At 36.6% G+C, this 26,843-nt stretch overlaps 1 protein-coding gene and 1 pseudogene across 1 annotated transcript; one reads left to right on the top strand and one right to left on the bottom strand.

The window, feature by feature from the left end:
* Positions 1–1,817: 1,817 nt before the first annotated feature.
* LOC147292170 (uncharacterized) lies at positions 1,818–5,335 on the bottom strand. Its single transcript, XM_086236144.1, has 5 exons — positions 4,088–5,335; positions 3,598–3,964; positions 2,619–2,688; positions 2,426–2,528; positions 1,818–2,264 (listed from the first exon to the last, which is right to left on the bottom strand). The coding sequence occupies exons 1-5, from the start codon at positions 5,333–5,335 to the stop codon at positions 1,818–1,820; spliced, it is 2,235 nt and encodes a 744-aa protein (XP_086092270.1).
* A 15,763-nt stretch (positions 5,336–21,098) lies between these two features.
* LOC147292171 (arabinogalactan protein 23 pseudogene) lies at positions 21,099–21,305 on the top strand (annotated as a pseudogene).
* Positions 21,306–26,843: the final 5,538 nt, after the last annotated feature.

Genomic DNA, 26,843 nt, shown 5'->3' on the forward strand with positions numbered 1-26,843 from the left:
CATGGGGGAGCTGAAGTGTTTGCAGTTATAGGCTATAGGACCTTTTTGTAGTAATTCAATGGTTGTCATACCTTGATGTAATTAAGTTCTGAATTCAAACTGAATCTTTTCTATCTTGCTTTCCATATATTTATTAAAACTTGATAAGATTATGGTTGTGTTTAGTTGTGATATCTATTGTTTGCAGGTACAAGACTTATTACAGGTTTATGTCCTTTGTTGTGTCTTTTATTGTGTATCTTCATGTATAGAGGTTTTGTCTAGAACATGCCAAAGGGGGAAATTGTGAGTGCAACTTCGTAATTGGCGAATTCCCTAGACAAAACGCTCATGTGATTGTAACTACTTAGGATGTTTGCAAATCAGTCCTAGTAGTTTGTGACACAACTAAAGCGATTGATGCTCGAATCAAAATGCACACAACATCTGAAGTTATATCGCAATGCATTGAGCATGTATTTTAAGGAAGGTAAATTGACCCACAATACCTTATGCAATCGAGGAGGTTAGAGTGAATTGCATATTTTGTAAAATTTTGGTGTGTGTTAAAACTGTGCATAGAGGTTCGGACCTCAATTTGCGGACCAGATCAACAGTGAGGTTGTTGTTATGAATCAAGGCTTGAGGTCCGGACGTAAAAATTTAGGACCGGATACACAGTAAGGTGGTCTAGGATGTTTTATGACTGTGGTCTGGATCTCTAAATTGAAAACCAGACTTCCAGTACATTGGCGTTGAAACTGATAGTTCGAAGTCCGGAACTTTTTCTTGAGTACCAAACCTTCAGTAAGGTTCCTAAAAAAATTCTGGCCGTTAGTTCCGAAACTCCATGTGAGGATCGAACTTCCAATAAGGTAATTTCTAAATTTTGGCTTCAGGTGCGGATCCTATTCTCAGGGACCGGACCATGTGTAACGATTCTACTTTTTTGACACATTTTTAATATGAATTAAAAAGTGATCTGACCGGTCCAAGAGTTGTTTTAAATGATTTAAGTTATCACCTTCGGTTCATACATTAATAACTCAGATTGGATGAAAGCTTGAAGGTTGAAGATGAATTGGGAACCTTATGTACGTGCATAAGGTTGGCAATAATATCTCTGCGCTATCCACGTGATTGAAGAAGTACAAGTGGTGTGAGGTCAGTTGCTTCATTCAAGGCAAGAGTCTAGAGAGGAATTGGATCGCGCTATTGGTTGTATGTTTTTCAGATAATCATAGTGGATTCACTACTCGAATATGGTCCCACTGTTTTTACCCAGTGGAGGGATTGTTTGTGTCAACAATTTTAGTGTTATTTATGTGATTGATTGTTTGATTTATTTACTTTAGTTGATTCAATTGTGTTAATGTTTCCGCTGCTTACTCAATTATCTTGGCCAAATTGAAATTGGTATATTTTTTTGTCAAAGCCTATTCACTCCACCTCACACTTGTTTAATGATCTAATAGGGAATTACACATGCTTATATCACAAAGTTGATCACTGAAAAATACATGAGTACATGCCCCAACATATTCACATAAGCATGCATATATACAAGGAAGTTTTCAAAGTAAGGCCACAACACAGAGTTCAAAGTCAAAAGAAGCCAAAGTTTTCAGGGACCTGGCAAAATCTAACCTTATTCAATGGTGGGGTGGCGTGAGGGGACAATCTATTGTTGTTCCATCAATATCACGTCCACGGTCCAATAGGTTTTCGTCTGCCCAAGTCTATCTAACACTTGTGCACCACAACATCCCCTGTACTCACTGTTGACATGTCGTATAGATCGCGAGGCTATGTATTAACTGCAACTTTCCACCCAATCTCTAAAGGGTCTCAACGTAAAAAACTTGCATAGCATGTGATGAGATGACTAAAGTGTCATCAGACCGGAGCAATCTTTCAAAAGAAACCATATTAAATCCGAACTCATCCTTTTTTACACCACTTGCCGTGTCAGCCCACTCACAATCAAATAGCACAACAGTTCTTCGGTCTTCATATTGTAACTCTATAATATCTGTTAACACACTGTAGTATCCAACGGGACCGATCCGGGGGTTCCGGTCCCGTCTACTGGCATAACTATTAGTGTCAGCTACAACAAAAACCTCACTGTTTTGGTTCTTCTTCTTAATGTCGATTTCTTTGATCCTGAAACGAAATCCGTTTGTGACGAAACTCTTGAACCGGGTGGCCCAATTACTTGGACCATATGACAGCGCTAATAAGTCAGGGTCCACTTGAATTCCTAACTGGACTTGCTGCTCCACCTATATGAAATAACGGTGAAACTAAGCGATGTACTAGTTACAACACACTTGTGGAAAATGGCATAACACCAAATAAGAATAGAGTATTGGACCTATAACCATCATTAAAAATAAAAAGTAAAACAGAAATCTAAAGACCATACATGATTAGCCATACTTACATGGTTCTTAAAGGCCCTGGTTAGTGTATTATCTGCTAGGGTGTCGGCTTCCAAAAGAGTTGTTTGCCTATTCCGGGCAGCACGCACTGCCTCCCGATGTTGACTGCGAATAACATTGACAAATAAGATAAGATGTAGGGGCGCTTGATCAAGTAAAAGTGGTTTTATGTATGAAAACCCTTTACAAAGGTACCTGATAAATTCTTGAGCTTCTGGGCAATTGAAAAGGACTAAGCGATGCCCGTGTTCCCTCAAGGCACTATCTAAATAAAATTGTGTTCCAACACCTTTCGCATTGCCTTGCCCTTGGAAAATGGCATAACCTGGCTGAGGTACATTCTCACCATCGTAGCTATTCGGCCCAAACGGTTGCGACGGGTGTCAACTCCTTGCAAATACATTGAGCAGAAGGAAAGACACTCCTCCGCAAGGTATCCCTCTGCTATGCTACCTTCTGGCCGACTCTTATTTCTCACATAAGACTTGAGTGTATGTAGGTACTAATGATAAACAAAAACATCATTTATTCACTCTGAAACCAAATCAATCAAATGAAATATAAAACGAATATCTAACACTCAAAATGATTTAATCACTTTGAACATCGTAAAATTAAAGTTTGGGACAAACCTCTCAATTGGATATATACATCTATATTGTACATGGCCCCCAATGGACGCTTCGGTGGCAAGACGTACTGTCAGGTGGACCATAACATCGAAAAATGCCGAAGGAAAGATACGCTCCATTTGGCACAGAGTTAAAGCAATACGTGGGTTCAAGTCGAGGAATGCTTGCGAGGGTGGACGTTTTGTTGCAAATATTCTTGAAAAAGTTGCATAGCTCAAGGAAAATGGAAGTGATAGGTTTAGGAAGAACCCTCCGTATAGCTAACGGAAATAAATGTTGTAGAAGCATGTGACAATCGTGACTCTTCAAACCATGGATTTTCTTCTCCTGTACATTGATACACCTCGAAAGGTTTGATGAATAGCCATCAAGAATTTTCACACTTTTTAACACCTGGCATATCATGACCTTCTCTATGTTGCTAAGGGTGAAAGCCGCAGGAGGTAAGTATGTTTTACTCCCACGTCTTATGGGGTGAAGGGTAGGTTTACAATTTAGCAATTACAAATCAGCCCTTGCATTCATGCCATCTTTGTTTTTACCTTCGAGTCCTAGAAGCGTACCAACCAGATTGTCGCACACATTCTTCTCGATATGCATGACGTCCAAGTTATGACGAAGAAGATTGAACTCCCAGTACGGTAAAGAGAAGAAAACAAATTGTTTCTTCCACGGACCAGTGTACTCTATCAAGTCACCTGTACTGGTGCGCACCCTCACAAGTGACTTGGACCGACGTTTGCCAAATGTGAATCTTAGGGTGCTCAGCTGTTGTAAACATGCAGACCCGCTTAAGGGCATAGGGGCTGTCCGTCTCTCCACATAACCATTGAAAGCACTCTTCTCCCTTCGGAACCGGTGGTTAATTGGAAGAAATCTTCGGTGACCTAAATAGCAATGCTTGTGACCCTGACACAAGTATTGGGATTATGTATCATGGGCGCATTGTGGACAAGCAAATTTTCCCCTCGTGCTCCATCCGGACAAATTAGCATATGCTGGAAAGTCATTGATTGTCCATAGAAAAGCTACCCGCATGGTGAATGATTGGTCACTTGCAATATCATAAGTACGTACACCCTCGGACCACAAGAGGCGTAACTCATCAACTAGGGGTTCCAAGTAAATGTCTATGTCATTTCCTGGTGCCTTAGGACCAGGAATGAGCAGAGATAGGAACAAATATGGCTGCTTCATGCACATCCAGGGGGGCAAATTGTAGACTGTAATAACCACAGGCCACGTGCTGTGTTGGCTGCTCATGTGTCCAAAGGGATTAAAACTATCGCTTGCTAGACCGATTCTAACATTTCTTGGTTCCATGGCAAAGTGGGGGTTTTGATTGTCCAACTCAGTCCAAGCTGGAGAGTCAGCCGGATGCCTCATGACACCATCTTTCACACGCTTAGAAGCATGCCGAGTCATATGCTCAGCAGTGTGCCTAGACATATACAACTGTTGAAGTCGAGGAGCAAGTGGAAAGTACCTCAAAACCTTAGCAGCAACATTATGACCACTTCCACTACTCTGACTGGTGTACCGGTCTACCCCACATACACTGCATGCGACATCATTACTATGATCCTTCCAAAAAAGCATACAATCATGTCGACATGCATCAATCTTTTGGTAAGTCAATCCAAGCTTACCGATCAATTTTCGGGTATGATAAAATGAGGGAGGGAGCGTTTCTCTTATTGGGAAGGATCTCTTGAGCAAAGTAAGAAGGTCGGAAACAGACTTGTCGGTCCAACCGTGCAAACATTTGATATGATAAAGAGCAACGATGAACTCTAGCTTTTTAATGCGATCACAACCTGGATATAGAGGGGCATCAGCATCCTCAACAAACTTATAGAATTGTTCGGCTTGAGGAGTGCAACCAGCAGGATTTAGAGGTGTTGTTCCACTGTCTTCTCCCGCTTCGTGGGGGATTGTTGAAGGAAACATATCACCAAGCAGACAGTGCATGTCAGATGCATTTGTGTCGTGGTCCATCACACCAATGTCATTGGGGAGTTCTGCCAAAGTTGGGTTCGAGATCGCCTCGCCATGATTGATCCATGGCAAATCCATGTACCGGGGATCCATCCCCTCAATTGTAAGGTGTTCCTGAATTTCAGCTCTGGATCTCCAATATTGATTGTAGCATAATCGACAAGGACATTTAACTTTGTTGTCAACTGAATGGTTTAGGAAACAAGTATCTAGGAAATCCGTGAGGTGAGTCTGATAATCATTGCTCAAGCGGTGAAGCTTGACCCAACCCTTATTAATCATTGATAAACCTGAATGAAGAACTCGATGAGTTATGAAGCACGTACAATCCCTGGTTGATACACTCTAGCACGCCTGCAGTATAAAAAGCAGTCTATCCACCTCTAATCTACCCTATTATGAGTTAGATCATTGTACACCAAATGACCACTTGGGTGTAGTGTTCCTGAAAATGAAGTGCAAATATATGGTTGTCAGTTGAAATAAATTATGAGTAATGGTAAAATTGACAGGGTGTACATTAAAAATTGTTTAGCTAATTTATAATAATTTTCATCCAACAAATCCATCAAATGATATATGTGTATCAATCAAGTAGACTTTTTTCGACAACACTCACAAGACCAGTAATTAAAAAGAGGTCACTTTTTAAATTGGCAATGAAAAAAGGTCTTACAGAAAATAGGTCTTCAATGGACGTTCAAAGGTTGTCAAATATTGATAAATCAAACTGTCAGCCTAATGGAGATCAGAAAAGAAAACAGTCTGAATAAATCCCCTTAAACTCGCCAAGGTGACCAACTGTCATCCCCAAATAAAACTAAAGGCTCCTTCAAGAAATCAAAGGGTGAATAGCTGAACTGGAATATTCTTGGACTGTTAAAGAGTCAAAACAAAAGAGGTTCAGCATATGTACTCTTTATAAATGCACTTTATTTTTGAACTGCATTCAGGTCCCAGAAGTTGTATATGCAATCTTGTTGTGAAATTATTAATCCTCAGTTTTCGACAAAAGTAAACCAAATTTGTTAAGTGTTAAAGGATGAACTACTTTGTGTCTTTCCCACCCTCAAATTTCTATGCTAATCAGACTTTTTAACATAATTCTGATTGCATGATCCAAGTAGTGGTTATGGATTAGTGTTGGATTTAGAGAGTATTGGACCAACTGTTTATGCTACAGTAATGAACTAGCAGGGATTTGAAGGTTAGTTCTCACCCATTATTTCTTAAAGCTACTTGTGACTGATTTATTCCACCAATCTGAAAATTAAATGCTTACAAATCAGGACAGTTGTACTATTATTGCAAAATGTATTACTATCCAGTGTAGAACACATTGATTGGGGCGGACCTCCCTGCATTTTTGACACTTATGTTGATCTGAACATCACAAAGTGGCCACCAATTCTTGGAAATTGGTTTTTTTTCTAATGATAATATTCGATATCAAGTTCTCTTTGATTCCCAAAGAGACCACTGGTGTATATGATTCTCTAGATTAACAAGGCATTTTTTTTGTCACGTGTTTTCCAAGGCCTGTTAGTAAATATGCAGGGGTGTAATTAATAACAGTGGCTTAGCTCTCAAGTCTTTATAGAATGTCTACTATATAGATTATCCATGACATTCAACTATTATTGTTTGGAGTGGTAAAAGTTGGTCACTCTATGATTTATGAGTTGCTGGTACAGTTGAGTTTAATCCTTGGGAGTCCCGGTATTTTTGTTAGTAAAAGGGAAGGAAGGGTAAAAGACCACCGCAATGAAGAAATCCAAATTTACTCCTTCATAATAAACACCAACACCAACCTGATCTCAGAACCAAGCAACAAAAGAGTATAGAAAAATAGAGAGAAAATGAAAGGAATCAATTTAGAATAAACTGAACTATATTGCTTGAATGAATGAATGAGTACACGAACCAAGAATGATAAGCTATATATTGACTGCTAACTGAATATTGAAACCAACCAACTAAATCTCTAACAAAACAACAAAATGGGGTAAGAGCACCTATATTGTATAGACTAACTAGAAGAACTAATAACCACAATTCATGAAAATACAGACACGCCTCTGATTCAGCAAAGACATGAATAAGAGGAACGGACTTCCACCTTCAGCACCTAACCTCCATGACGCACACAAAACCCTGAGGCCCGGACCTCCTAATTGAGGTCCGTTCCTACATAAACCTCCAGCAATTTGCACATTTTACATCATTATCCTCAACACAACTAATACATTCAAACCATATATGATCTACTGCAAGCTTAACACAAGAGACAGCTATGCCATTTAAAGTCTTAATATAACGACAAAGAATAAGCTTGTTGGTAGGAGAGCAAGACTTGGAAATTGTATAATTACTGATTATCATATTTTGCAAATATCGCTTACCCGATTGTTGGAAGCTTTAGAACTTCCACAGTCGGACCAACGCAGAACTAAATTATACGGAACAAAGCCAAGCCCTCTGGTTTGGGTAGCAGGTGCTTCCTCATTCACGCACAGCCGAAGCACAAAGAGGAACCACAATTTCTGAAAAAACCCAGGTCCAGGTGCCACTAACATGAATCACTGTAGCCATAGAAGCAAAAAAACCCATGAATTTCCCCCACCCATCGATGCACCATCAATGGTAGGATGGAACCCCAGTTATTGGGCGATAACTAACCCAAAGGGAACCCACTTTCCGATGGTGACTGGAGGAGGAGCAACCCCATCATTTGGGGATTTGAGCCGATCGGAACTTTCAGGCGTGACCATTGACACCCACCGATGCTGGATTCTGTTTGGGTTAAGGGTGGAAAGAAAGAGATGCTGCCACAAGGGAACCCCAGTATCTTGGTTTAGCAAGTAGGAGCAACCAGACAAAACATTGAACGCCCTTTTTAACTCCCTTTTTTAGTCCCTAAATGAATGGACCCCCTTTTATTACTTTAAATTAATGGGCTGCCACTGTGTTATCAACTAATCAGAAGCAAAGGTTGGATATGAATTCACTGTATATATCTGACATATTAATGTGGCCACTAATGTTAATTATTGGTGAACACCGTCCTTAGCAATTGGCACGCCCCCAACTTTAGTTGCCTTCATTGGAGGCCTTTGGCCAAAATTGTGGTAGTGAATTAAACTACTAAATTTAAATGTAGTTTTTTAGATTAGGTCACAAATATGTTGATCCCTTTGATTTTAGCCTTTTTCATTTGACATTTTTATCCTTTGGCCCACATATGATGTGTTTTAGTTAAAATTTATAAGGTTTTGACAAAATTGATCTTGAGGCTCTTATATTATCTTGAAAATTTGTTAATGTAGTCTCAACTTCATATTTAGTTGTGACTGTACGACACTTACAACTTCAAATTTAGTTGTGACTGAACGACAATCACATCTAAGTTGTGAGACAGTCACAGTTAAGTTGTGACTTAGTTGACTTTTTTTTAGAGAAATTATACTACAATATAGTATAAATAGAGGTCAAAACAATATTTTTACTCAAAATAATATATAGTATAGTGGTGTGAGTTGTCTCTTTCAATTTACCAAGACAGTTACAGTTAAGTTATGACTGGATTGATTTTTTTTTTTTAATACAATATAATATAAATTAATGTAATATTTGTGATGTAATATTATTCTTTATTTTTTTATTGTAGTGGCATGTGATGTAATATTTGTAAATTCTAATACCTTTTACTTTATTAATTTGTTTAACTTTTCAACTAGTACCTAATCTAAAATGCTATTTAATTTTGGTACCTAAACTAAAAAGTTATTGAAATTTAGTAGTTAAAATCAACGGACCTTTGAAATTTAAGTTTGCGATTTTTTTTAATTTTTGTTTGAAAATTAAATTAAAGACTACGTATATGATTTTCGGTCAATACTCAATAATTTATTAGTTTCAATTCGAAAATAAAGTTCATTCAAATGCAGAATGTCCTAAAATAGAACGATTAAATTGGCAAAATTTGTTGGCAAAAAAAAAAAAATATTGGCAAAATTTATGATTTTAAGTGAAAATAAAAGGAATAAATATATACCCTTATTAATTTTGTGAGTTAATTACACTTACATCCTCTAAGGTTTATCGGCTTTTTACATACACCCCTGGGGTTTTAATAATTACACATAAACCCCTTGAGGTTTTAAAACTGTTACATATAACCTCCTATAGTGAGACGAAAATGATGAAAAATTATGCAAAAAAAAGCATGCTAAGGGATTAAATAGTCTAATAAGATTATTCAAGGTGTAAGGTTCAACCTGAATACAAATATTTTCTTATTTATTTATTTATTTTTCTTGTAGGGGGTTATATGCAATAGTTTTAAAATCTCAGGGGGTGTATATGTAATTATTAAAACTCCAGGAGTATATGTGAAAAGATAATAAACTTCAAGTGGTGTAAGTGTAATTAACTCTTAATTTTGTTGTATCATGCATTCATGTGAGGGTGGGTGTGGGGCAGGCGTGTAGGTCCAAAGAGAACATAGAAGAGCATGAGTTGATTGAGCCGTTGAGGCCCTGAGCGAACACAAAAACCTGAGAGCAGCAAAACTGGAAAGCAGAAACGGCGCATATTTGCTCACCACTACTGATTGCTTTATAAAACTTCTCAGCTGGGTGTTGTAAGCAAACCGATTTTTAGATTGACCCTAAGAAGGTTGTCTTCCGAATTGTGACCAATACAAAAAAATTTAGGCTACACTTGAATTCTTTCGCTCACTAATTAGCAAATAAAAACAGAAAAAAATAGAGAATTAGAGAGAGCAAAGAATAAAATAAAAAGTAATCCATAAATCATTATTCATCAAATAAATCCAATACACTGTATAAGGTATTACATAAATAAAAAAGAATTGAACAAAACACACTCGTACATTGATACTATTACAAGATCGGAATAATAAATGTAAAACCTACACTTCAAAAAGTATATAATAATTATATAAAAGAATGTAAAACACCAAGTGGTCCGAGTGTGAGTCTGATATCTTCCATGAATAAACAAAGAATCAATAGTAATAATAAATGGACGGTGCGGATGTACTCTGGTGCCAAAATCTAGTGGTTGAAGAGAGGCAGAGCGAGCGCAGACAACAAAAACGGGACGCAGATCATGGCTCCAGAAGCCATCACAGAGTGAGCGGCTCCTTTGTCCTGAGCCGGCGCCGGAGCCGGCGCGGCACTGAAGTCTTGAGCCGACACAGCCGCGAAGAAAGCCGCGACGGCAAAAGCGAAGACCAAGGCCTTGATTACACTCGAATTCGCCATTTGTATAAGCAAAGAAAGACTCACAGCTTCGACCGAGAGAGAGAGAGAGAGAGAGAGAGAGAGAGAGAGAGTGAAGAGTGTGTAGAAGGTTGATATTTGATAAGAGCTTAATTGGTAGAGATGGTTGTGGTTTGTGAAGAGTATGCGATGTATATATATAGTCGTAGTGGGCTGGGCTGGGCTGGGCCGGGTGGGATGGGGCCCAAAGAAATGGTGGGTGGGTTGGTCCGTGTGGGGTCCAGAAAGAACGTGGGAGAGCTGGATTTATGGGGTGGCCACGTTGTTGTAGTGTGGGAACGCAAAAGGTGGGGCCATGGAGCAGCAAAGCGGGAAAAGTAGAAAGAGAGAAAGAAAATGGCTATATTTTTGGTGGGAACCAGTGTTGTCAGATTTGGCCACATGTCTGCTTTTTTTATTATTATTTTTTTTTTTTGCTTTGTTGGGAGTTCAACTTCCAAGCCGTTGGTTGAGCTACTTGCTCACTACAAATTTCCTTTTGCGTGATTCATTGCATTTTGGTTTTCTTAGCTGAGAAGTAAGGCTTGCTGCAGGTGAGGTCGGTGGACTTTTGTAAGGGACTGGAGTGGAGGCTGAATTGGGAGTGGACTCGAATGAGATTGGGCTTAAGGGCTTGGGATATGGACCCATAAATTACATGGGCTCGAGGATGTTGTTTTAGGATTTTCATTTTGGTCCTTTTCATGGAACTGGCATTTTCAATCTATTTTAAGGTGTTTGTAAATTTGTAATGAGGCTTGGAAATGATTAGGGGTCGGCAATGGGCCGGGCCGGGCTGGCCCAGGCCCAATCTTTCGGGCTCGGGCCGGGCTCGGGCTTGAAGTACAAGAGCCCAACAGAACTTTCGGGCCGGGCCGGGCTGGGCTTGGGCTTGAATACACAAATCCGAAGCCCACCCATCGGGCTTGAGACTAACGGGCTTTAGAGCCGGGCCGGACTAGGCCCGAACGGGCAGCCCAATAAGCCCGAACGGGCAGCCCAAATTAGGCTTTTTTGGCTTCTCAAATTGCTTAATTTATTGCCTAATTTATGTCTATTATAACTATAAAACTTAGCAGATCTAATTCATTGGTTTTAACTTGCCAAAATTTTGCAATGTCAGCTCCCAAAGTCACAATTTAACAAGTTAACAACATATAATTTAATTATAAATAGAGGGGGAAATGCATCACTATAGAATGTGTACATCCCAACTAGGTTGGCACCTACACAACCTATCTATCATTTGCATTTCACATGTACATCCCAACTAGGTTGGCACATACACAACCCTCAAAACTGAAATGTATTGATTTAATTATACTAAAAGTAACAATATGCAGTTATGAGTTATGGTGCTTAACTCCTTATGGAGTTTACAAATTACAAACCAATAGTGAAACTGAAAAAATAAAATCAGTTAATCAGGTGGCTGATTCAGCAGGGGAAGGGGTCTCTTCTTCAACAAATTCAGGTCTTGATAGCTTGATATTCATTAGATCCTCTGCCCAATCCTCCTCTTGAGCAGCCTCTTGCATTCTTGCCTCAGCTAAGCGCCAATCTTTGACGCAGATTAGAGCTTCTATAGTGTTCGGACTCAAGCTAGCCCTCTTCTCCGATACCACTCTACCACCTGCACTAAAAGCAGCTTCGGATGCAACAGTTGAAGCTGGAACAGTTAGCAAATCACGAGCCATGATGGAAAGCACAGGATATTGTGTATCATGTGATTTCCACCATCCCAAAACAGAAAATGTAGTTTCATCAACATCATCTAAAACTGGTGCATCAAGATAGTATTGCAAATCAGAAGTAGAACAAACAGAGGATTGCACATTTGCCATTTTCAAGGCTCTCATAGCACTGTTTTGAAAGTTAGGAATAGAAATTGGGGAAGAACTAGTACTACCAGAAACAGTACTTTGAGGATTAGTTGTGGTTTCAGTAGAGTTTCGTGATGATGCAGCAGGCACATTAGACTTGTAATGGTCATACAATTTAAACAGAGAAGACTTAATTTCATCTACCTTTACCTTTATGTCATCTTCCTCACAACCAATAACATTTAACCACTCACTAATTGCCCAAATTTTGAACCTAGGATCCATAACAGTAGCAAAACAAAACAATTTAGGAAAAGTTGCCCAATATTTATCAAATTTACTTTTCATAGCAACCATAGCAGTTTGAAATGCATTAATATGAGAATATGATTGAAATGCACAATGAATATCAATCAAACAAGTCAGCACACGACTAGAAGTAGGATAATACACACCACATAATATTTTTGTTGAAGAATCAAAAGTCTTTAAAAAACCACAAACAAACTGAGCAACAAGCCAATCATGTTCAGATGGAATCGGTAAAGTAGAACTTCTAGTTGATTGATTTATTGTCTGAACATATCTATGCAAGGCAGCTTTATATTGAATGGCTACTTCTAACAATGCATATGTGGAATTCCACCTATGAGGAACATCATTGTCTATGTTTCTCTTATCCAAACGAACATCAACACAACATTTTTTCCAAATTTCATGTCTCTTATTTGAAGAATTCAAACTACGCACAATTGCAACAATTTTATCAATAGAAGGACCTAAAATAGCCAAACCATCTTGCACAATCAGGTTCATAACATGAGCACAACAACGCACATGAAACATTTGTCTAGGCACATCATCAATCATAAGATATAAAGGCAGCAAATCAGCAACAACATCATTATTTGAAGCATTATCTAGTGTAATTGAAAAAATTTTATTGTGGATACGCCAAGAGTTGAGTTCCTCATGTATATGAGTTGCAAGTGACTGTCCACTGTGTGGATACTCAATCATTTTAAAACAAATAATCCTTTTATTTAAATTCCAGTCAGCATCAATGAAGTGAGCAGTTAATGACATAAAACCAATTTTTTGTCTAGAAGACCAAACATCAGAAGTCAAACAAATTCTGCCTTCATATTTTTCAAAATAAGACAGCAATTGAGATTTTCCTTCAACAAACAGTTTCATAACATCCCTTTTACAAGTTGTGGCAGAAATTCCTTTATATTGTGGAGTAAAGCCTCTTTGAATCATTCCTTTAAAATCATGTTTTTCCACGAAAGTAAAAGGTAATTCTGCCCTAACTATAAAATCAACAACTTCTTTTCGAGCATTTTCCTCTTTATAAACAAAATTTGACAAATTACCAGCAGCATTTGATTGTAAAAGCATTTGATTACCAATATTAACATTTTGGCTTTCAATATGTTTCCTATAATGACGAGCTAAATGAGTTGTACCATTTGAAGAACTGCCATCTAATTTTTTTCCACATATTGCACATTTTGCTTTTGTAACAGATTTACCATTTTCAATTTCAACAACTTTTTCAAACCAGTTCCACACTTCACTTCTACTGGATTTAGGAATAGAATTAGATTGGGGTGTGGATGGGGGGGAACCAATGGATTCATGGATTCCAATTACACTAGACTCTGGGTGAGTAGACATCCTAAAAAAACTACCAACAAATAACCAGCAAATAACACTACCAGCAAAAAAATACCAGCAAATAACACTACCAGCAAAAAAATACCAGCAAACTGCAAATAACACTACCAGCAAAAAAAAATACCAGCAAACTGCAAATAAACACCAGATCTTATCATAAACACCAGATCTTATCATAAAAAAAATACCAGCAAACTGCAAATAAACTGAAATTCAGCAAATTGCCATTTGCCACTCACACAGCAGCAGCACCAGCACCAACACAAGAGGCCAACTCCTACACAGGACAGCTTCACCACAAGCTATTAATCTTCACCACAGCTACACACACAACAAAAAAAAAACACAATTAGTGAAACAGTGATGAATTTTTTGCTGAAATCACAAAAATGACAAAGGGAGGCAAACTGGCAGGAAAATGACTTAACTGAAATCACAAAGGGAAAATGACTTACACTTACACAGTTACACGCAAAGGGAGGCAAACTGGCAGGGAGCTTGCGGCGGAGTCGCTGGTGCGAAGGTGGCGTTGCGGTGGTGCTCGGACTGTCTGAGCGATAGTGCTATCAACTATCCGATCGCAGTTCAGATCTCGATCTGATCATTAATTGATCGGATCGAGTCCGATCGATCGGAGTTTGGTGGGTTGCTGGGTAGCCTGGGTTCGATCGGAGTTGGGGGTGGCGAGATGGTGAATCGGTGATGATGGTGATGATGGAGAGGCCGAGAGGGTTTGAGAAGTGAGAAGTTTGGAGAGGCCGAGAGGGTTTGATGTTGAACTGTTGAAGGAGGCAGCGAATGGTTAGAGAATAGAGACTTAGGGTTACAGTGAAACCGTGATGATGGAGAGGGTCTGAGAGTCTGAGAGAGTGATGATGGTGATGATGGAGAGGCCGAGAGGGTTTGAGAAGTGAGAAGTTTGGAGAGGCCGAGAGGGTTTGATGTTGAACTGTTGAAGGAGGCGGCGAATGGTTAGAGAATAGAGACTTAGGGTTACAGTGAAACCATGATGATGGAGAGGGTCTGAGAGTCTGAGAGAGTGATGATGGTGATGATGGAGAGGCCGAGAGGGTTTGAGAAGTGAGAAGTTTGGAGAGGCCGAGAGGGTTTGATGTTGAACTGTTGAAGGAGGCGGCGAATGGTTAGAGAATAGAGACTTAGGGTTACAGTGAAACCGTGATGATGGAGAGGGTCTGAGAGTTTGAGAGAGTGATGATGGATTGATGGTGATGATCAGATGATGGAGAGGCCGAGACTCGAGAGGGTTTGAGAAGTGAGAAGTTTGGAGAGGCCGAGAGGGTTTGATGTTGAACTGTTGAAGGAGGCGGCGAATGGTTAGAGAATAGAGACTTAGGGTTACAGTGAAACTTAGCTTTATATACTTATGAGTTATGACTTATCTTTAGGGTTTAATATTTTATTAGTTTAGGGTATTTTGGGGTTTGGGCTTAGGGGTTTGGATGGGGTTTGGTCCGTTTGGATGAGGTTTCAGGGTTTGGATGGGGTTTGGATGGGGTTTGGATGGGGTTTGGATTTTTTAATTTTATTACATGTGTAATATATGCTTTATTATATATTTTATTACATATGTTTTATAAACAAATGATGCAATTGTGTTTTTAACGATCTGAACCGTTCAAATTTTAATTTCTCACTCAAAAATAATTCATGCAAAAAATTAGCTCGATCGGAGATGTAAAAATGACGTAACGGTGGTCGAATTAATGAACGATCGTTGTTTTTCTAATGATAATCGAATGGGTAGATGAATTCCGATTTTGCTGATTTTTTGTAAGGATGATCTTTGACTATGAATATAGAAAATGAACGGTTCAGATTGTTGAAATCACGTTGTGGTCTTCACAATTATGAAAACAATAAGGTTTCAACGAGAAAGTTATTAGAATTATACTCTTCAACTCTTCAAGTGTATTTATATGTAGAAGCTCATATATCGATCGTGTTTTCAACGATCCGAACCGTTCAAGTTTTAGTTCCCCACTCAAAGAGAATCCTTGCAAAAAATTAGCTCAATCAGAGATGTAAAAATGACGTAACGGTGGTCGAATTAATGAACGATCGTTGTTTTTTTAATGATAATCGAATGGGTAGATGAATTCCGATTTTGCTGATTTTTTGTAAGGATGATCTTTGACTATGAATATAGAAAATGAACGGTTCAGATTGTTGAAATCACGTTGTGGTCTTCACAATTATGAAAACAATAAGGTTTCAACGAGAAAGTTATTAGAATTATACTCTTCAACTCTTTAAGTGTATTTATATGTAGAAGCTCATATATCGATCGTGTTTTCAACGATCCGAACCGTTCAAGTTTTAGTTCCCCACTCAAAGAGAATCCTTGCAAAAAATTAGCTCAATCAGAGATGTAAAAATGACGTAATGATGGTCGAATTAATTAACGATCATGGTTTTTTTAATGATAATCGAACGAGTAAATGAATTCCGATTCGACCGATTTTTTGTAAGGATGATATTTGACTATCAACATATAAAATGAACGGTTCAAATTGTTAAATTAATGAACAATCATGCCATCATGGTTTAATAACTTCAATTATAGTTGTATTATAAAAATTGTATATGCACATATACATTTATGTTTTATTATAGTTGTAAATTTGTAATGTTGTATATAATTTTAAAAGTTTATTATTTATGGTATTACATACTTACATAGACTACATAGTATAGTTTACACTATTACTATTTAGTATTTACTAACATTATAGAATTATATAATAACTTAAATACTTAATAAACATATTAATAATTTATTAGAATAAACAAACGAAAAACCTATTAAATATGTTATGATTCACCAATTAGACAAATAAACTAGTTAGCTCAGTTGGTTGAGAGTTGAAATTTGTTCTATGAGGTCTCAAGTTCGATTTAGAACATAGCCAAAATCCTATATTTTTTTTTATTGAAGATATTAAACGGGCTTTGGGCTTCGGGCTTCGGGCTTTGGGCTTTGGGCTTTGGGCTTCGGGCCGGGCTTTGGGCCGGGCTTTGGGCGGGCTTTGAGCGGGCCTAAGCGGGCCGGGCTTTGGGCGGGCCGTGGGCTTCAAGGGGATGGCCCAAGCCCAACCCAAAAAATTTTCGGGCCGGGCCGGCCCGGCCCAAATGTCGGGCCACATCGGGCTTCGGGCCCAATGGGCTGGGCGGGTTTCGGGTGGGCTTCGGGCCTTGGGCTATTTGGTGAGCCCTAGAAATGATTATGAGGTTTTAGTTATTTTTAATATATGACACGTGTCATTTTAATATTAAAAACTTAAATAGGCTAAGAGGAGATAGATTAGGAGTGAAGCCAAATCCATGTATTGACTTTAGGGATATCTTTATTAATGTAAGTATTGATGTAAGGTAGGTGAAAGTATTTACATAAGGTGGGGGAAAGTGTTTTCGAAAAGCCATGTATATATGTGCCCATGTATCAACGTTTGTTTTTTCAAGAGAGTGAAATTGAATCAGAGTTTTCTCCCAAAAATAATTGTAAGTTATCCATCTTCCATATAAGAATGGGATTAATGCCATTTTGCTCCCCAGACTATTACACATGTATCAGTTTGCTCCCCAGACTTCTAATTTAGAAAATTAAGGACTTTGATTTTTTCAATTTTACCAATTGAGGTTTTTCCATCAATTTACACATTTTTCATCTAAAATGTAGGGATGATCAACCAAAATTCAGCAAGAAATAAAAGAGGGAAAAATGATAAATGAGGAAAAAATGATAAGATATAAATAGAAGGAACCATTTTGCCCTCAAAGATTTGGATGAAAAATGTGTAAATTGACGGAAGAACCTCAATTGGCAAAATTGAAAAAGTCAGAGTCCTTAATTTTCCAAATTAGAAGTCTGGGGAGCAAACTGATATAAGTGTAATAGTCTGGGGAGCAAAATAGTATTAATCCCTATAAGAATATGCCACTTTTTGTGAAACTTAAACATTATGCTTCAACATGCTTTTTGTATTAAACATGAGGGGCATTGGTGCTTCAACATCTATTATAAAATAACATTTTCCTTCACCATTAATTAAAGCATTTGTAGGCGTATTTCAAGAGTGTAGATGTTTCTAAGTTCTAATTCAGGGGAATGCTAGCAACCTTTGCTTGTTACCTTCTCCTTTCAATCTTTTCCATACATCATGTGACATATGAATTCCACTAACACTCAAAACTCAACTTTTAATGGATTCAAATTAAAACTAACAATTCATTTTCAATTGTTATAATTTACTAACAATGCATAACAATGCATTAAAAGTACAATTTAGACCACTCCAACATACTCGGCAACTTGCTTTTCCTACTTCATTAGATGTGCCACGTTGGCGAAAGGAGCTTTCAATAGACTCGACAATGCAGCTCTTCAAATTAAAGACCCAATATCAGCCAGTCAGATTTGTCGAGAAAATATCAGCTCTTTAAACGATTTTATGTTACTAAAATATTGAACATTGAGAATAGAAAAAGGGAAAAGCAAAGCTGGTAGCAAGGAATAAAATTTTGGGTTTCAATAAAATTTCGAAGATTTTTAAATTTCAATAGAAATTAGACGGAAACGACAAAAATTGTTATCAAAATACGGAAATTTTGAATGAAACTTTATTATATGTTTATTTAATATATTATCTCCTACGTTGATAAAAAACATTGAAGAAACTAAATTATATAATAAGTTTCATATAATATAAGATGAATATAATGCGAGCTGAAGACAAATACTGTTAAATAAAATTAGTATAATGAATAAGTGAAATTAGTATATTCTTTATACTTTATAATCTATACACTAAATCCTAATACTAAACCCTATATACCCTAATACTTTTTATACTTTATAATCTATACACTAAACTCTTTATACTTTATAATCTATACACTAAACCCTATATACTTTATAATCTATACTCTATGTTGTTTAAGATATTGTATAAGATATTAGGGTTTAGACCCTTTAGGGTATTTTTAATTATTTTTTATATAAAAATGTATTAGAGTTTAAAAACATCTAAACGAAACCCCAAGCCATTTTTTTCTTTCAAATTGCCCAAAAGTCCCAAACCCCAATCAAAAGAAAACCTTTATTTTTTTTTTCTTTTCTTACTTTTCTTTCCCCGTGACTCACATTTTCTCCTTTTCTTTCCTTCCTCTCATTTCTTCCTCCTGTGCTTCTCTCTCTCTCTCTCTCTCTCTCTCTCTCTCTCTCTCTCTCTCTCTCTTATTCCTCTATCTCTCACTCTCTGCATCTCCATCACTAGCCCACCTTCACCCTCATCTCTTTCTCCCTCATCTCCCTCTTGCCGCCGAAACCCATCAAAAATCAATTGCTTCTAGCCCCTCATCTCTTCCTCCCTCTATCTCTTTCTCCCTCGATCTCACCCACCGAAAATTTCGATAATTTCGGCGAAATTATCACGACAAACTGACAATTATGTGTTTCGATTTCGAACCCCCCTAAAATAGAAGTTTTCGGCTAAAATTTCAAAATTTAAACCCTTGGCTGGTAGTAAAAAAGAAATGGAAGTCAAATTTGTTTTAAATTTTAAAGAAAAAGAAGACAATATAATATTAATGAAATTTGAATAGTACTTTGGAGTAAAAATTTTACTCTCCAAATTGCCAAGTAGGTTATTAAAGTAGAGTTTAAAGAGCTAAGTTTGCTTCTTCAGTTCTTCTCTAAGAGATACTCTTACAATTACAATACCAAAAGCATGCGTTTAGTACGATTATATATATGCAAAGCACGTGGTCATTATCACTAAGAAATGTACTTATTTGGAGTCCAAAAACATCACAGTAGAGTTAAGTCGCTGAAAATAAAAAGTATTCTGACATAATAGTTATTGCTTTAGTCATGACACAGAAATTAAAGTACAATCCAGAGTTCGTCCATACAAGAAATATGTGAAAATAGTTAGCACAATAGTTTCAAGAAAATAATTAAACAATAATTAAGAAAAAAAAGAGGATTAACAACTATAGTGTAAAATTACAAACAACTTCCCGAAAAATATATAATGACTAAGCTAGGGCGAAGAGACATCTTCCTCAATAACACTAACAGGAGGGGGTCTCCACAGTTTGCTTGTCTTCCTGATGTTCAAAACCTTGCTTAAATCTATCATAGTTGGTGACTTCACTCGATTTAAACGGTCGCTCCCCCAACACCCTGAGAAGGTCTTCTTGGTGAACAACTTCCTTTTCAAGCAGCAATTATGCAATTTGAGCCACTTGCTCTTTGTGTTCCTCTATGATTTCAAGTGTGCGTACATTCTTTGTTTGATCACCTCTTTGAGGGAAACAAAGGAGCCCCACCTTGACACTGAAACCATAGACTGCAAAATCGATTGGTTTGGAAGTGATCAATAGTACTATTCTCTTCCAAACCAATCGATTTTGTAAGAACTAAGTTCTCTACTCATATTGAGCCGCGGCTAAAAAGCTTCTGAACTTGAGTTCAGACTTCCGGCCATTGATTAGGGTTAAAGCATGCCAAAATGAATCATAAATGGTCTTCTTAGTCGTTTGTCGAATTACACGGCATCCTTTTTTGAACCCCCATCATACATGCAGTGACTCAGTGTCTTCCAAGAGGGTTGGTTTGTGTGCACTTACCTTCAATTATTCGCCGTTGAAATATAATTAATGATTTTTTTTTTCTTATTCATATAATAGAATAATGCAGGAAAATATCAACGTAGCCTGTAATGTTTCTATAAATCCAAGAATTTGTCAAAGTGTATAATATAAGGTCATGATCTTAGAATTAATTAAGAGATGGTAAAAAGATGAATTAAGCTCCAATTATTCAAGACTTTGTCCTATTTTACTCCAAAAACAAAAAGCCAAACTTGGAAATTTGGTCCATATATCTTGGGGCTGTAATTTTATCTAAAAAGATTGTAATTAACTTTGTTTTCCTTAGTTTTTGATATGTAACCAAATCTACCACATGACCCGCTCCAAACCCAAATTGCTATAATCACTCCTTGCCGCATGAAGATTCTGAACGTGCAAAGCGAAATCAAAACCCAAAAAAAAAGGCCAAAAATGGAAAAGATGAACTTTCATATTCCAAAAAAACAGCATGAACCTCTCCTATAAATTCCTCCCAATCCCATCACATTCCTCAGGCAGCCGAAGTCTTCGTTTCCAAGGCGTTTGATTTCGATCATTTTCATTTCCCTTTTACGAACGCCTAACAAACACCATAACAGCACCATGGAAATGAAGAAGATCGCTTGCGCTGTTATCTTCGCTGCTGCCTCTGTCAGCGCTGTGATGGCTCAGGAGAGCGTCAGCAATGCCCCCGCCCAAGCACCAGGACCAAGCAGCACCACCAGTGGTGCCGCTGCCTCTGGCTTGCCCGTCTTGGGGTCCATGGTTGGTGCCTCCCTTGTGTCATTCATTGCCTTCTACCTGCAGTAAATGATCAAGAAAGAATGAGAGAGAGAAAAAGCGCGCTTGAGCTTGGTTCGATTGAAGGAGGGGAATGAGATTGATTTTTCAGTTTATGTACTCCATGAACTTTTTTTCTTCTTGTTTCCTTTAGGGTTTCGATATCTTCTTTCTCATTTATTTCACATTTAAGTGCATGAATGACATATATATATATATATATATATAATACAATGCAATAAAAGAGCATTCTGGTTCTGGGTTAACGTTGTACAAAATTCCATTAAAATTAGGGAAACCCCCTTCAAACTTATATTACTTCCATTAAAATTCATATTAATTGTTTTACAATTGTTAACCTCTTTGGCTAAATACCAGTTAGTTTCCATTTTAGGGATGATGTGTTAGCCCACAGACGTTGAGATACCCAAAATGCCCTTAAGCCTTCATAACTAACATTCAACACAAGTTGACTTCTTGTACGTGGGGAAAATCATTTAAGTCTCCTTATATCTTGGTTATTGATTGTTGTTGTAATCAATTTTGAATTTCAATAATAAAATTCAGATTTAAGTCATATATCTTGTATAATATTCTCCATATATATATATTTTATATATATTTGGAATGCTTAAATGCTAATACATAATTTATCTACATTAATTAAAGGGGGTACGTTTTAAAGCCCAAAATGGAAAATAGGCTTTAAACCCACAATCAAAAAATCGGTCCAAACCCAGTCCACTAAAATGAAATTATGTGAAAAAACACGCTGAGCACAAATGCCCAGCACTCCGCCATTTTTTGTTTTTTTCTTGTCTGGGTATTAGAGCAGGTTCACCCACGTGTGTTAGGTCGAATGGTCACATGTGCTCCACATCACCCAATATCAGTTGTTCACGTGTTTGGTTTAAGCGACGCTACACGTTGCTTGTAAGGGGTTTTGGGACACATTGACAAATAAGTCCTTAATATAAAACATGTTTAATTGACATCCTCTGCATACATTATAATTGAAAAAGAGAGTTTTCTCAATAATTACATTGTAGATAATTAGCGTAGGCTAATGTGTTCAACTCACTCTTGCAATGTGCAAGTGATAATATTGCACAAATTGTGTTCAATTCAAAATCTAGGCTAACTTCAATTGCCATCCTTTTTTGGATGAATAAAAAATATATTGGAAATCATCATGAAATTTAATAAATCCCTTGTGTGCTAATCTCATACTAATCAAATAAAATTACGTTGTTCTACACAGTGCCGTTCCTGACTTTTTAGAGGCCCCAAGGCGAAAATCTAAAAAGGGCCCTTTTGTATATAAAGAAAAAAATTATAAAATTATGTAGGCATGTTTTCCATTTACTTTTGCTCGAAAATAAAAAATAAAATGATACTTTCATTAAACATGAGCTAATATTATAGTTTGTACAAATTTTTAACAAAAAACTTGGGACAATAAATAATTAAAGTTATAGGGCCTTTGGACATACAAGCTTTGAACAAAAAATTTAAACTTTGAACAAAACCCTAATTTCTTTGGAGACAATGGAGAGGATACGAGGACTAAAGAAGAGATCAAGAGAATCTGATAGTTAATCGAAGAAGAGCATCGAGCTGAAGCCTTGAGAATCGAAAATTTGATCGAATGGATTATGGAGGAACTTCAACTGAGGAAGAGAAATTAAATGATTGAGAGTTGAGAGAGTCTGAGACAGTAAGGGAGGGAAGGATGAAAGTTTAATTTAGGTGATCTATTCACTCAATTAACTTGATTAAACTCACTTTCAGTGATCGGACCCCAATTTTTATTTTATATGATCATTCAGGAACTAGTCAAACAGACACAACTCTGACGATGCAGTGACTAAAATCTGAAACTCCAGATTTACTTGTAAAATCAAACCAACTTCAGTAAATACCACAAGTCAGAACACACCAAGGAATTGAGTGACACCCTATGCACTCAAAGGATCCATCAATGTAGGCATCCCAGTGCTATCAACAACTAAAGTGGTGTGTGGACAGATTTAACAAACTTTCATTTAGCATTCATGGTCTAAGTTAACATGCTAAAGTGAAGTGTGTGATCTTGTGAAGTTATTTTCGAATTAATAATCAGCAACACATAGGAAACAAATCACAAACAAGCCACACGATTGTTCACCCAGAAAACCACTAACGGTTAAAACCTGGGGGTCTTTTCAGCTGACCAAGCAATCCACTAAAGAAGAAGTTCAATACAAAGGGAGCATACAGCACACAAGCTCAATCACTAAGTCCTAGACTAAGTGGCAGCTTTCTTACCCCTTTGTGCAACTTCCATAAGCAAGGCAATCGGTCATTCATGAAGAAGGCAGCTCCAACTCCAAGCTCATCAACCCATGGCACCAATTCACACCAAGCCCAGTAGATTCATCAATGAATGAACATGATATGCCAATGTTGGATTCTTAAAAAGAAGATCAACCTTCTCAAGCTAGAGGCATGAAAAGGTTGATACTGAATCCTTCAACTAAAATCTAAAATAAATGTGTTTGAAGAATATATAAAAAGATTTAAACACTCAAACCCATTTAGAATTTTAGATGAAACAAACAAGTTCAGAAAATCATTTTGATTTTTAAGAATTAAATGAACATTTTCTGACTTGATAAAAAATGAGCACTCACCTCTGAAAATACCCAGGCATAAAACCACGAAAATACCCACTGAAAATGCTCATAGACACACCCCAAAAGATCTGAACAGAGTACATCATATACCCGTACACACACACACCATTTACATGTTTGCCCGAGCCACGTGGAAGCCAATCAATGGCTGTCCACAAGAGACGAATGAGGGGCATATTCCTTTTGTCCTAGAGGGGTATCCTAGTATTACTAAGGATAGGAATGAGGAGCTGTAAAAACGAATTTTGCTTTATTTTGCAAAAATCAGAAATGGAGAAGATGATGAATAGTGCTGAGGTGTGTGTAAGTGTGTGGCGTGAATGACTAAGATGCAATTAGATCTGATTGATACATTGGGGGAACCAAGTCATGTGCAATGCACATGTATGTTTAGTAAAAAACAGAGAATGGGCTTTCAATGAAATGGGCTTTAAAAGAAAAACCCGAAATGGCCCCACTGCAGTGTCTGTCACTGTATCAACCACTGTACGTGAAAAACATTGTTCTTTATGACTAGTCAAATGGACACAAAAATGATATTTTCATGAATTGAATGAAGTGCAGTATACCTTGAGTCTTGTTTATTCTTGACTTCTTCAATACAGCTGAACTTGTCCTTAATCTAGCCTAAAGCTTGTGAGTGATTAAATAAAAATAAATACAATGGTTTTGACAAGAAAAATATCCAATATAACAAATCATAGAAACTAACAAAGGAGAAAGAGAAAAACAAAAAACAAAACCCTTATTCGTTTAATATAAAAAACATTTTGACGTTTAAGCTTTTCAATAAAGAAATAAAAGTCTAAAAACTGAATTTAATTATTACTTTAGTTATTATAAATTTAATTTGGGCCTCTTACAAACTTGGGCCTCTTAGATATAAACCTTGAACACCTTAGTTATTACTTACTAGGCCTCTTCATACCATAGCTTTAAATTTAATTTTTTTAATATTATAATATATATAATTGGGCCCTAGGCGGTCGCCTCTCCAGCCCTTGCTCAGGGACGGCTCTGGTTCTACAGTTTAGACGTACTCATAATTGGAACAATTAATTTTTTCAATCACCCTTTAAAAATCATCTCTGAGAAAAATCAACCAAATTGAAATTTTTTTAGTCATATAACTGTTACAAAATAAACATATAGTTTTGATAACAATTAGACTCACTGTATATTTATTCAATAACAACTAGCTAACCAAACGATTTACATTGTGGTTGATTTTGCAAAGATGCATGATCTTTAAAATGAATAGTTATGATTATGAACCTACACAGTGAAACGACGTAATTCTAATTAATTAGTATGAAATCAGTACACAAGGGATTAGTAGAGAATCCAAATCTTTTAGGTCATAATATCAAATATGTATTCTCGATCACAATTATTGTTTGAGTGCAAATTTGCTCACCGCCTTATTAAGATGGTGAGCTTTACCACCATATTGGGAGTCAGCCATGTGTCATGTGGAGGAGTAAAACTTCAATGTAACAGTTGCATACACTCATTATCTCTATTTTCTCATCACGTAATTACAATTACAGGATGAGAGAGAGACATGTGGGTGTATTATACACCTGTAATAGTTAACTATTTAAAATTAACATATTAAAATACTATTATAGTGAGAGAGAGAGAGAGAGAGAGAGAGAGAGAGAGAGAGAGAGAAAAAAATTTAAAATAAATGAAAATACTATTATTGGGTTTTTTATTTTAAATTTTTTTTATTATAATGATATTTTAATACGAGTTAATTACACTTACACCCCCTGAGGTTTATTGTTTTTTCGTATACACCCTCTGAGGTTTTAACAATTACACATACACCCTCCAAGGTTTCAAAACTGTTGCATATAACCCCCTATAGTCAGACGAAAAATTATGTAAAAAGACATGCTAAGGGGTTAAATGGCCTAATATTTTACTCAAGTGGTAAAATAACATTTTTTTTGTATTAAACATGAGGGGCATTGGTGCTTCAACATCTATTATAAAATAACATTTTCCTTCACCAATAATTAAAGCATTTGTAGGCGTATTTCATGAGTATAGGTGTTTCTAAGTTCTAATTCGGGGAATGCTAGCATGCAACCTTTCCTTTTTACCTTCTTCTTTCAATCTTTTCCATATATCATGTAACACGTGGATTCCATTAACACTCAAAACTGAACTTTTAATGGATTCAAATTAAAACTAACAATTCATTTTCAATTGTTACAATTTACTAACAATGCATTTAAAGTACAATTTAGACCATCTCCAACATACTCGGCAACTTGCTTTTCCTACTTCATTAGATGTGCCACGTTGGAGAAATGAACTTTCAATAGACTCGACAATGCGGCTCTTCAAATCAATGACCCAATATCAGCCAGTCAGATTTATCAAGCAAATATTAGCTCTTCAAATTATTTTATGTTACTAAAATATTGAACATTGGGAATAGAAAAAAGTGAAAAGCAAAGCTGTAGTAAACAAGGAGTAAAATTTCAGATTTTAAAGAAATTTTCATTGAAATGTCAAGAAATTTTAAATTTTGATAAAAATTAAATAGAAACGATGGAAATTGCTATCAAAATACGAAAATTTTGAATGAAACTTTACCATATGTTTATTTAACATATTATCTACTACATTGATAAAAAATATTAAAGAAATCAAATTATATAGTATGTCTCATATGATATAAGATGAATATAATGCGCGCTGGAGGTAAATACTGTTAAATAAAATTAGTATATTCTTTGAGATATTATATAAGATATTAAGGTTTAGGCCCTTTAGGATATTTTTTATATAAAAATATATTAAAGTTTATGATTTAAAAACAACTAAACGAAACTCCAAAAGAGTCGAATCAAATCTCAAATCTTTTTTTTTTCTTTTC

This window comes from Dryas octopetala, chromosome 3 (genome assembly GCF_963921425.1).
Source record: "Dryas octopetala chromosome 3, drDryOcto1.1, whole genome shotgun sequence".
Lineage (NCBI taxonomy): Eukaryota > Viridiplantae > Streptophyta > Magnoliopsida > Rosales > Rosaceae > Dryas > Dryas octopetala.